Below are 13,117 nucleotides of genomic sequence, written 5' to 3'. Positions count from 1 at the left end.
ATCACACTTTCTGCACTAGCATAACTTCAAAGAAGTTGATTTTAGTTAAGCTTGATATTTTTATTTGAGCTAGGAGGATTAAATTTGAAGGGCTTCAAGTACAAGAGCCAAAACTAGTAAGCATAGGTAATAATAATCTTGTATCTGGCATATATTATAATCTCTGATGTATACAATATTCAATCAAAACCTCAGTCCTGTACACTTTAAAGTATAAAAATAAATAAAGCTCTTTCAAGTTTAAGATTCAAACTAGGGAGCGACAACTGTAAGAAAAATAAATCTTCATTGCATGAATCCATCTGAGTCATAAATACCAGACAGTGAATTATTGTGTGAAGAGCTAGATTTCTGCCTTAGAGACAGGCACACAGACCACATACCTCTGAGGAGAATCCTTAAAGTGAAATCAGAATGGTCGTGGATGAATAACACGAAGATTTCAGAGGATTCATAAGCTATAGAAAGGAGAGGCTGGAACTGAACAAACGTTGCACTAAAAGCTATTGTTAAACCCAAGTTAGAAATTATTTTTGAAAGTAACAAGAAATGCAAATGAAGAAAGAGGATTTGCATTTCAGATTTTTCTTTGAGTGTCAAAGGCTCAATAGGATAAGATTCCTTTAGTGCTGTCTTGAATTTGGCAGTCTGTATTGCAAGGTACAGCACAACAGCAACCACCAGGCTCTCCACAGCAGTTATGCACCTGAGAACACAACACTAATTTGGCTGGGCTTGTAGCAGCACTGAATTTTGGAAAGCCAAAGATGAGAAAGGGAAATAGAAAATACTGTGAATAAGGACATTCATTCTGCCCTCTAGTTCTTAACAATAAAGTTTATGGCAATAATGCTTAGCAAAAAGAAGTTGTTTCCATGTTAAAAAGTGGCATTTGAAAAATGGGAAAAACAGGAAGATAACTTAGGGAGCACTGATGGGAACCCACTGACATTTGAGCTGTGCATTACTGATACTGACACTGCTGTGAATATCTAATTTGATTTCCATGTATTTAAACAGACACTGCCCACTAGAGATACATGTAAATTAAATCACATGCATGGCATTTTACATCAGTGATTACTCCAAAAGCTGTAACAGCAGTAGAAGCTTTGCTGTATTTTGATTCATTGTTATTTCAGACTTTAGACTAATTTTTTATAGATTATATGACTAAAGCTGATTCTTCAGAGTTAGATTGCTTTGGGAGCTGGAGCTAGAGAACAGTTGCACTAAATGTTATTACTAGTGTAACACAATGCAAAATAATGTCTGGCTTCTCAAACAAGCTGATTTAAGTAGTAAACAAATAAATTCTAAACAATGTATGCTGGTGAACAGTGTTAATACTGGATTTAAAAAGAAAACAGTAGTTTAGGAAAAAACCCTCACAGTTACATCTAATCAAGCCAATTTTATTGCCACACAGTCCAAGGTATGGTACAGCACAAGAAAACAGAAAAAACCCCTTTGCTTAAATGGATGTATTTACAGTGAAATAATGGTAAGACTGACTTTGGAAAATGCAAAGGAGTCTAAGCTATAATCAAACAAAATGAAAATGACATTGGTAGCTCTTTGGCTTGATCTAATTTGTTTCATAAAGGATTGCACATCTCAACCATAAGGCAAGGTGAAACGTCTTCCTGTTTTGTGGCACAAGAAGGGGGAATATTAATTAAAAAATGAAACATAAAGATTTGTCTCGAAACAAAAAGTTTTTTTAATTAAAAAATTAAAAATTAATTTTAAAGGACCTTTAAATTCCAGGTGGAAAAGGATAGAAATTATTTATGTGCTATTTCTCTGATAAATGTAGACCTGGAAAACATTTTACCATAATAAAAATTAATAAAAAGTATTACAATTTTGTTAAGTTGAATAGATAAGGTTTAAGCCAAAATCTCTAACATGAAATGAGATGCTGTTCAAAACCTCATCTTCTACCACTCTTCCAAATGTTAAATAGGTTTTTTTTGTAAATTAACTTAGTGCTTGAATTGAATTTATTAGTACAGAATGAAAGTGCAAAATGCTAACGTGAAGGAAAAATTTTATTTGGCAGAAGTCAAAAGCTAAGTACCATGCACAGAGAAGCTGTAGGTTTAAGTAAAATTTTGCTTCTATTTTGTATGTAGGAACTAATAATGGATCTAATTTGAGATTCGGCAATGGGTGAACAAAGATAAATAGTATTTAAAGTACAAATATAGCAACATTTGTTAAAGAATTAAAAAAAAATTAGCTATCATTAATCAAAGTTATTAAAGTATACTTTGATCAGATTATTGCAATAACACACTGTCCTTCCTGATGTAACTTGGAAATTTTGCCATACTCTATTCTCATATGGCAGAAAGAATGCTAGAGAAGATGTTTTGTAATCCTAATCCCAAACGAATCCTAATATCATGAATGAAGATAGCAATAGCAAAGCTATTTTCTATGAATAAGGAAGATCACTCTTTTTTCATAAATTTTTGCATTTTAATGTGCACTGAGGAAACTGTTTCTCTAAAAGTAAGAATTTTAATTAATTAATTTTTCTTAAGCCTAGAGTAAGGTGGTACTATTAGCAAATCAAAATGCAATCCTTTAAATGGCAATTGCCAAATAGAAAGCTCTGAGTTCTTGCTCATGTTTGAAAGAGAAATGTCTATAAATTCTGATTTTACTTAAAAACTGATTGTTCTGTCAGCAACTGCAAAAAAACCCAAATCAAAACCACAGAAAACCAGGAGTAGATTGAGCCAACATAACTGGACAACCCCCAAATGATTATTGGCTCTTTTGTGTTCATTTATTTCTTGGAAAAACATTATTTCAAATTTGAAAGAGCATCTCTACAAAGTATATGGCATTCATAAGTCAACAAGATAGAGAATCTGAATTTAATGCAGAAATTTCTGTTCAATGGCTCAGTATATGAGTATGTCAGATGTAATGAACCAAGTTCTCTATCTGCTGGACTTCTGCATGAAATCAGAGAAAAGAACAGGGGACCTGCTTACATTTACTCAGTTTGTGCTATGTAGAACCGATTTACAACAGATATCAACAGTGAACTTAGCATCCTGTACCTAAAACTGAATTCAGGTTCTATGCTGGTGGTAAACATCTGAAAGCCATAGTTGCAGCTAGTGGTCTTTCAGTATTGCCTTCTATTCAAACTAGTCTAAACAGAAGGAGAACCAGTCTCTTACCCGGCTTTAATTCTGAAGAACAAGATTCAGTTATTTACAACATTTTGTAATGTACACTATATAAAATACTTTAACCTACAGCACTTAAGAATCTTCATGCAGTCTCTGAATGGTCTTGTGAAGTCAACTACCTATTGCAGGAAATAGTATTTCCTCTTGTCCTCTGAATATTGCTCCTTAATTCCCTGTACTGCTGACTCTCTGTTATCAGGTAAAATAATACACTTCTCTGCTGTGTTATTAACAATGCTAAATATACAATTAAATCCCATCAATCAGTATGCAGCCAATATATATTCCAAACCTATCTTTATGGAAATAATATTCTTTGTGGGAGAGAGAACTAACACAGTATTTTGCAGATCTTTCACAATAAAAGACATCTCGCTCTAACCACTCAATAAGGCTAAATAAAACATATGACAAACTATGGACCTGAGTGTCTTCCTCTTTGAAAGACTTGATTTTTTAGAAAGCAGGGAGTAGCACTGCAATAAACATTTTGTTGCCACTATCCTTCCAACAAGCAGATCAACAGGTTTCCTTCATTACGCTTTTAGCCAAACACACAGCGCATGCAAAAGCCAGAGGACAGGGAGAGAGAGGGAGAGAAAAACTGATGCTACTAATAGAAAGTTTGAGATACAAATGAGAATAAAAAATGGTGCCATTGCATAACACTGCCTAAGTGTAATTTTATAAATTAGATTATGGACCTTCATTGAATAATCTGTTCAATTTACACTGTGAATGATATTTTTAAGATATAAGCTGATGTCAGAGTACTTCTAAATATTTAAATGAAGCTGATTTGATTTAATACCTTAAGTGAACTACTACTATTTAAAAATAAATTACTGTGTTTTGTGGCAACTGAATAATAAGTAAATTAGAAATCTATTCTACACAACTGTTAAGCCACTGTAAATCCTAATTAATCATTTAACTCTTAGACAAACCCTTTAGGTAGTCCTGCTAACATCCACAAAAATTACAGGCATGAAGCTAACTGGTTTTCACCAAGAGTGAAAAACTTTATTGCACACTGTGAAATTTAAAGAGAATATAAACTTACATTTTATCATCATACTGTTCTAGAGAATTAAAGCTTTACTTCTCTCGACACAAGGAAATCTCTTTTTAAAGAAACTTCAATTTCACTGAATTGAACCAAAGAAAAGACCTCATTTCAGACAAGGGGAATTTTTAAGGGGCTGACTGGGGCTAAGAGGGTGTATAATACTCTTACACTATAATGCCTGCAACTCAACAACTTCTCTATACCTAAAAGCAAGTAGAAGTTTCTAAAATCTTTCTGCTCATTACTCTCAAATAGGCATCAGTTGACCACATTTGCAGTCCCACTCATGCTACTGGTGACAATAAAAAGGAACAGATGAAAAGAAGCTTTTTCTAATTATTGGACTCTGAGATGCAAAAAAGCCTCTACAAGGATGTTTTCTATGAAAAACACAGGCAGCAAATTCTACCTCAAATTCTTCACAACGCAGAATACACAGGTCCTATTTGTCTTCTGCTGGAAGATCTTTTACTTCCTCAATCAAAGACCTTCTATGTGACAGGAAATCCTTGATAGTAGACTGACTTTCATTTTTGACAATCTGAGTTCTCCAAGTGCCAATTAATCCAATTCCAGACCTTTTCTCAACAACTAAAATAGTGAGGAATTTTTTTACAATGAATCTAATACACCTATTTCCTAAAAAGAGATTTCAGAAATCATTTATATGAGGTTCTTTCTTTTATCTTTCATTGTACCTTTGTCAGAAGGCAGGTTCAGCTGAAATCTCAGCACTGATTCCATTTCTCTTGCCATTGTGTTCCAGATATCCTCTGATGGTCCAAAGCTATCTGATGATGGCTCAGATGCAGAAAATTAAGAAACTCCAAACTTGGTGCTTTAAGAATTAGCTTAAGAAAAATATCTTTTGGAATAAGAACCACAGAAATACGTGTGGACACAAAAAAACCCCCTGAGATCCTATCAGATGTGTGGTTCTTTTTCCCCCCCTGGGTATGAGAAGTCATGTAATACACCACTACTAATTTTCTTCCCATGATCAATACTACTGGCAGGCTTTTGGAGTTGATTTAACAATACTTCAGTTTGGGAGATTTTCTATCACATAATTTAGAAGTCAAGATGTTTACTCATAGCAGCCCTTCCCATTTTCCAAAATAATAGAGGATGAGGTTGAGCATTGTTTGATGTGCATCCTGACATTAAGCTGTATGTTTGAATGAAGAGTCTCTTAAAAAGATAGAAACTAGACTACAAATCCTTTATGGACCCCAGAAAACCTCCAATCCCTTCCTGACTCTTCAAATAGTTACGATGGCCACAGGTATCCTCAGTTTCAATTGATTTATTCCTTTGGATCTGTCAGTGGCTTGAATGTTCTGCTGAAAAATACACGGGTGGTAGTCTGCCACTAGAGAATAATGTATCCATTTTTTTTTTATACATTGTGCTTTTTATATCTTGTACTGTGTGTTTTGTGAGCATGAAATCCTGATCAGCTACTGCATCACAAGATCAGGCTCAGCAGACAGCCAGGCTATTTGCAGTTTAGATATGAAGATCTTGCCTTTGGACAGGGTATAAAGGATGAATTGCTTGCACAGTCTTGCAGTGCCACCTTGATACTTCAGATTCTTTAGCACAAATTGCAAAGAAGTGATAGTTTTGGAGAAGGCAAAAAAGTTTCTGGAATCTGATCAAGCAGGAGACTCATACATGCTGATCAGTTACCAGCTGCAATATGTTGGTTTGCATTTCTTCTGAAGACAGTGATCCCTCCGTAAAGTGGAGGGAAGGACAAATGGCTGAAGTTTCAGGCAAAGCAAGAAGACTCTAATTTCCCTGAAAGTGACTTATTGACTTCATCATCTGTAAGAGCATGTTCATCCTTTTTGCTGATATGAACTACAAAACGCCTGTTGATGCACTCCTTTTTCTTAATCTCATACAGATATTCAGAGGAACAGAGTGAGGTGAGGATGGCTTCTGTCTTGCACCTGTAAGCACTAAACTTAATTTCTTGTTCCGGTATTAGCTTAGAGAAAAGTGTCTTTGTATGCGAGTATAGTATAATTTATTTATTCCATATTGGTGTTTTGATGATAATGATGACAAAAACAGTGAGGCTTTCATATAATACAGTGATGAGGCACGATGAACTGCAGAATACATATCAGGTGCTTTTAAGAACATATACTTGATTAGTTTTAAAACTACATGTCTGCCGGTAGAGCCAGACAGCAACTGTTGATCTATACAGACCTATGACAGGAAAACTGGTATGCATCTTTCTTCTTAAGAACTGTTCTATTACATCTTTTTCCTATTCATACACGGAAACTATAATAAACTTTTATTACTAAGGATGAGGAAGTTCTAGGAACAATTGCTTGCTGAAGCTGAAACTTTTGATAACAAATTACACAATCAGCAATGTACAGGTCTTTCTGCTTAGGAACAAAGTGATTGAGTAGACGAGCTCTTTATGTCTGCATTTTTTAAATTGCTCATGAATAGAACATTCAGATCAGGTCTAGAACCTGGCCCATGGTGTGAGATAGAGCAAACTGTTAACTTCTTATGGGATCTTGTCAACTTTAAGAGATTCTTTTAAAATAAAGAATAAATAACTGTACATGCTCAACACTGATTCAGTATAGCAGAAAACCTTAAGTCCATCGTTTTGATACTTATCCATTTATCAATTATAATCATATGCTTAAACCTAATCTTTACACAGCAGGTCATGGAATTAATTTTACAGTGTTTTATGAACTTTGTTTTTATTCCATGATGTGGTGAATTCTAGTTTATCTTATTTCTTTTTTCTTCCCCATTCTAATTACAATTGAAAGTATTTTCATTTTTAATTCTTGTTAAGATGGTTCATACCTCATTACAGAAGACCATTATGAAGCTGATATGGAAGTATTTAAAATGGTACATGCATTTTGGCAGGTACCGACTCGAGCCAGAGCTTTGGGAATTAATAATGAACTTCAGGCGTCATAAACCTGCCTATATCTAGACAGGTAATTAGCAATCATAACCTGATGGCCATCTTTACAGAGTCCTTCCAGTTTCATTGCCCAAAAATGGGTCAGACTAACAAGTGAAGTGTTTTGAAGCCTTGACATCTGCATGTTTGTTATTTTTACTTAATGTAAGAGATAAGGATGCTTTTATCATATAATTTATGCTCATATGCTATGTAGTAGTTGCCTAACTACTGGACTAGACATCATGGTGGTGCAGTGATTTTAAAACCATGCTGAACATGGTTGCAGATTGATCATGCAAAATCTGCCCCCCCAGCTGATTTTTCCCCACTTGTGCACAGTGCAATGCAAAAAAAAAGAAAAAAGTAAATAAAATCAAAAAAGTGTGATGGGTGAGCAGGTCGACTGTGTGAGAGAACACGTGCAAAGTATACCTCAGAAACACTATAGGTGGATGAGCACGAAGGGAGTCGAGCCTGGTTGTGCAGTGGGGAAAAGGAAAACATTGTTAAAAAAGAAATGGTGGCACAGTAAGGGTCTCAGAAGGTTTTCTGTATAGGTGGTTCCAGCACTGAGATAGTGGCAGGGGGTTCATAAAGTTTCCATGACCAGCTATTTCAGAAACTCTAAATTTATGCCTTTTAAGGTGGAAGCTTATTAAAAGAAAAAAAAAATTGTATTTGAAAAATAATTAAAACTAATAATGAATCTGAAGACAAATATAAATTCTTCCTTCTCTAAATGTCTGACAACACTATCTTTAGGACAATAAGGTATTCTAGGATGAAACTTTACTGATCTGTTTCATTTAAAAGTATTAGTTTTATTCTAACTCTGCAAAGGATATAATCTTATGGGTGAAAACCCATAAGAGGCTCTGAATATCTTTATGTGTTGACATACTCAGAAACAGCATTTTGACAAGGGAGGTTTTTCTTCAATCTCACTGCCCCAAAAACCAGAATAACTTGCAAAGTTCAACGACTAATGGCCAGATATAGGTCAGTAGAAATCTGCAGATGATGCCCCTAAGCAATGTAAAGTGCGTGATCCTTGAGGGACTGTCAACTGTCAAGAGCTTTCAGTGCAAGTTAACACCAGTTAATTGGTAACACAACAGTTTTACTGATTGCTTAAGACACATTTTATTTATCCACGATAGTCATTACTGTAAACTATTAATCACTCAGACATAACTCAAGTAAAAGGACTCTCCAGTAATTTATAGGAAAATCCTTTATTTGGGTGAAAATATTTCATGTTTCACTGTCTGAAGAAGGAATAAAACCAGCCTAATAAATGAAATGTAAAAAAAAAGATTCTTATAAATGTACTAAAAATCATGTCTTCATTTTTTCCTAGGGGTGAAAAAATGGATTATCAGAAGCCTTAGCAAAAATTCCTTAGACTTAACAAACAGTTTGGATAAATTTGTGGTAAAGATGAATCCATCAAGGATTTCCACACAGGTTATTAGTGACCACTTGCTGACTTAGGTATATGATGGACTTAGCAGAGACCATAATACTCATAAGAAGTTTTTCAAGAATATTTTTCAGTTTTAAATGTGTATTTCATATTTTTTCATTGAAATATAAAATATCACTTCCAGGAAATTTCTACAGTCACATTGGTCTGTGCTAATTTATGTCTCCATTAAATATACAATTTTTTTTTTCTTCCTTGAAAAGTTTTTAATACTCCAAAAATATTTTTGCTCCTTTCTGGCATTCTGTATTTCATTTGCTCTTCTAGATAACATTACTAAGGAAATTTTAATCACTTCACATCATCTTAAATATTCACACACACTCAGCATTTTCTTCAACTGGTGAAATGTTTTCTTAAACTGATTTTATGAGATGATTTGCAGAAGGACTAAGACAAAAATAGAAAATTCCTTCAGACAAACAGCAAGACTGAAAAACACAGTTTTAGGAAATCAACTGTTATTCTTAAACAGTCTATTTTATAATTATAGAAAAAAAAAGAAGAAAGGAAGATCCTCTTCTGACAAAGCAAAAACTGTTTCTAGAAATACTGCTTTGAAATCTTTCTTAAAAAGATAAGGTGTGCTTTTGCTCAGAACAGGGGTGCAGCTATTCACCTAAGACTTTTGGATGAGGCTCTAATCAAGATTTTCACAAATAATGCCCAGCCACTGTTTCCATGGTTTGTCTTCCAACAGCATGGAATAAAACATTAGCCTCGGTTTTGCAGGTGAGGATCCAAAGAATGCATGAATAGCAAGAATCATCACAGCATCAATTTTTTACATATCAGAAACTAGATACACAGAAACAACAATGATCAGAAGGTTTGGAACCATACTCCACAAAAACCTGAAGAACTTGGTTCATGTTGTCTACTCCTCACACCAACTTACAAGGGGCATGCTAGACATTTGTGCACCTTCATCTTCTCTGAGGCAACTACTTTAAGTAGAATGCTATCACTTTCCTTGTCAAAGCATCTTGTAATCTAATTATCCATATTTTCATTAATAATGGAACCATTTAACTTCAGTCTTATTCCAATTAGAATTTAATAACTTTAATTAATATTGTATTTTCCAGTTCCAGTTCTACAGAAGCAAATGATAATACTCCCCTCAATAAGATAGCAGTTATTATATTTTTTCTTGCTATGCTCAAAACCACACACATGCACAATTTTCCTTAATCTCCTAATGTTACTTCCAATTCTCTTCTTATTCATACCTGTCAAGACTCTCAGTGTACCCATTTCATTTTCTCATAATGATGAAATCAAAGATATATGGAAGTGCTGTAGTTCCAAACTGACCTAATATTCTTGAGGAAAGGATTATGCTCACAGCACATGGGGATTACTGTTTATCTTCAATAGGATCACACAGTGTGACTGTTTAATCTGCTGCACACTTATAATTTCCTGATCATTTCTATGTCATTGCCTTTTTGCTAACTGGTCTCCATTTTTAAGCATCTACCTGATTTCAGGATTTTGTTAGTGTACTGTTTCTGTGCTATTAAAATTAAATGTCAATATGTTTCCAAGCTCCTTTGATGTTTCTGCAATCTATCACCTACTCTACTTATGATTTGTTGTCATATATGAACTTCAGTGACTGTTTTGTCCAGTTTGAGAGAGGGAGCAGCTGTCCTTATTTGGTATGCTACCTGACAACCCCTACATATTATGTTAGGTGAAGCTAATGTGCTGGCATTTGGGCTCTTTTCCCTCAAAAACTTTCAATTTAAGGGGCCAAATTGTCAGTCACAGAAATTCACCACTGTGAGAATTCTTTTAAAAGAGCTATTTACACCAACTGAGAACCTGGTTCAAATGCTGCAAGAGTGATTTGGTTTCAGTCTGAAGGCCTTACTTGACTCAGATTTTTAACTAAGTGAATGTTAGGATCAAGAATAACAGTCATGTTATTCATGTTATTCATCATAGCCAAAGAAGGCAGGTACTTAAAGTAAGACAGAAAATGAATGCAGGAGACCACAGACTCTGACACACACCGGTCTGTATGAAAAATTAGAAACCTGTTTCCATTTAACATGATCTATTGAAAGTATTTGGCCACTGCTATGAATTCTGAGAACATTTTTCCAGAAAAGAACCAGAATCTTTGACTTGAAACCATACTGGTTAAAAACCACAAAAAATTACTTGGCGTATTACCTGGGAACTCTGTACTTGGATATAATTTTTTTTTCTCATAGGCTTTCTATAATATTTTTCTGCAGAAATTAAACTTGTATTTAAAATTCACAGCCTGTACTACTACCAAAAAAACCCCCAAACGAAACCCTAAAAACCCAAAGATCTAAAAAAAATCTTCAAAGCACAGATTGAAGCAGTATTGTTCTGTTGAATTTCAGAGTAATTCCACACTTCCAGAGGGGTATCAGATTTGGGAGGTATTAGGAGTTGTAAAATATAAGTCAACTCTTTCACCATTTCTCATGTCAGTAGCAACTGCACTTACTTGCTACTGCTACATTAATTTCAGCAGTGGGGGAATGCTACCATGTCCAAGTGATAGAACACTAAATTTTCTAAACAGTTCAGTGTCGAACTGGTCACTGCAAGGGTCAGAGTATTAAGTCACAAAAAGAACTGCAAGATGAATGAACTTCTTAAGAAGAAATGAAAAAACCAAACTTTAGGTCAGGATAACTCCCTTGTAAATAGCTATGCACTGTTGATATTAAAAGATATTAAAACTGAAAATTACCCAATCACCAAAATTCCTTAATTAACTAAATTTTCATGCATGTTTTCAGTGCAAGTTTATTTCAGATATCCGGCAAGCTTTCTAAATTTTTGGTGGCATCTGTGATATTCTGCAGAATTCCAGTGTTTCCTACATATTTCCAATGGCCTTTAAATTTAATCTGGAAAGAATGTCTTTGCAATTCATTCTGGAATAAAGGTTCCACCTTAACGGTATTGTGCAATAGCATTTAATTTTCACTTATGGGGCTGGCCATGAGATACTATATGCTCCCCCTCCCATACTATTCAATACTTTTGCCACATTGTAGGAGTATCAAAAACCCACATCTAAAACCCTTTCCAAAAGCATTATGGAAAAAATGAAAATCATTGAGAAAATGAACTATTAACAGGTCCCTCATTATTTTTTTCTCCAACTGTCCACTACTGAGACTTGTCCACTATTTCTTCTCTTTGATCAGTCATTTGTATACTGTCTTTTAAAATGCTCTTCTCTAGAACATCCATTATTACTGCATGAATCAGAGCAGCAGTGACGAAGCAGCAAATTTTAGCAACGTGTTCTGCTTGTTTTAAGAAACTCAAAGGCATATGCAGAATATATGGAATATTTCTTTATTTACTTACATTCCTTACTAACTGACTGACTTCCATCACGGACGGTATGGTCGTGAAGTAACAGATAAAGTGGCACAGAGGAACAGGACAATTTCATGACAACTAATGTTGTCATGCTGCCATGGCTAATGTAGTCACAGCTTTTAATTTGAAATCTTTCCCCATTTGACATTCTGTGAAATAATGTAGGATTAGAACATCTTTTTTGTAGTACATTGCTTCATGCATATTTTTTTTCTGGCTTTACATTTATTTTTAAGTACTAAATCACGAATTTAAGAAAGTAGTCTAAAATAAAGGAACTTGCTTTGTCTTGATTGTGAGTTATCTCCAAATCTAAAATATGACGCAGTTTTTTCCCTCCAAAACTTGATTCCTAAAAGATTTGCCAGGAAAAAGATACTGCCTTTTAATCAGATTGATTTTATAGAAAACTGCAAAATATTAGCAGCTCAATTTCCTCGTATTTGACCTGTAAAAGATTATAAACTCAAGAATTTCTACTTGACAATAAGCAGTAATCAACTGTATGTCAGATACAAAGCTGTATATACAAAAGCACCCAAAAGGGGCAAAAATTATCAAATAATTTTCATTACAAAAATCATCTTGTACTGTATAACCATAGTGGATTATGCATTAGAATGATAGTTCTGAGAATGACAACAATCATAGTGTATGGAAAACACAGAGGACATGAATCTAAAGAAATTATTGAGATACCCTTCAGTGGATGGATGTACAAAGGGATAAAGTGTTACTAACTTTCACATCTACTCTGCTACAAATTTTTTCCTTATTTTCATTATATGCAAAATTACATGGCTTAAAGACACCTCTATATAGAATTGCTGAAAAGCTGTTCCTAATTTATGAGGTGAACTACTAAACAAGAGGCACTGCTGTCTGTATTGTCATGTTGGATTTGACTTGCTTTATTAAATATTTCTGTGAAAATTGGGTGACTTTATAGGGTGTCATGACTGATATACTAGATCCTAATTCTTTTTTCACAACTTTTTTTC

At 34.3% G+C, this 13,117-nt stretch overlaps 1 protein-coding gene across 23 annotated transcripts in view; it reads right to left on the bottom strand.

The window, feature by feature from the left end:
• The window catches only part of GPHN (gephyrin), a 289,830-nt gene that overhangs the window by 60,230 nt on the left and 216,483 nt on the right, over nucleotides 1-13,117 (bottom strand). For 15 of the 23 annotated variants that reach the window (XM_032111557.1, XM_032111560.1, XM_032111562.1 and 12 more), the window contains one exon: nucleotides 7,679-7,720. The exons of the other annotated variants lie outside the window; for them this stretch is intronic. In XM_032111557.1, coding sequence (XP_031967448.1) covers nucleotides 7,679-7,720 — 42 coding nt within the window. The remainder of the gene's footprint in view (nucleotides 1-7,678; nucleotides 7,721-13,117) is intronic. 23 annotated transcript variants of the gene reach the window in all.

The sequence above is a fragment of the Corvus moneduloides genome, chromosome 6, assembly GCF_009650955.1.
Source record: "Corvus moneduloides isolate bCorMon1 chromosome 6, bCorMon1.pri, whole genome shotgun sequence".
NCBI classification, from domain to species: Eukaryota; Metazoa; Chordata; class Aves; order Passeriformes; family Corvidae; genus Corvus; species Corvus moneduloides.
This window is presented reverse-complemented; position numbering and strand designations above follow the sequence as displayed.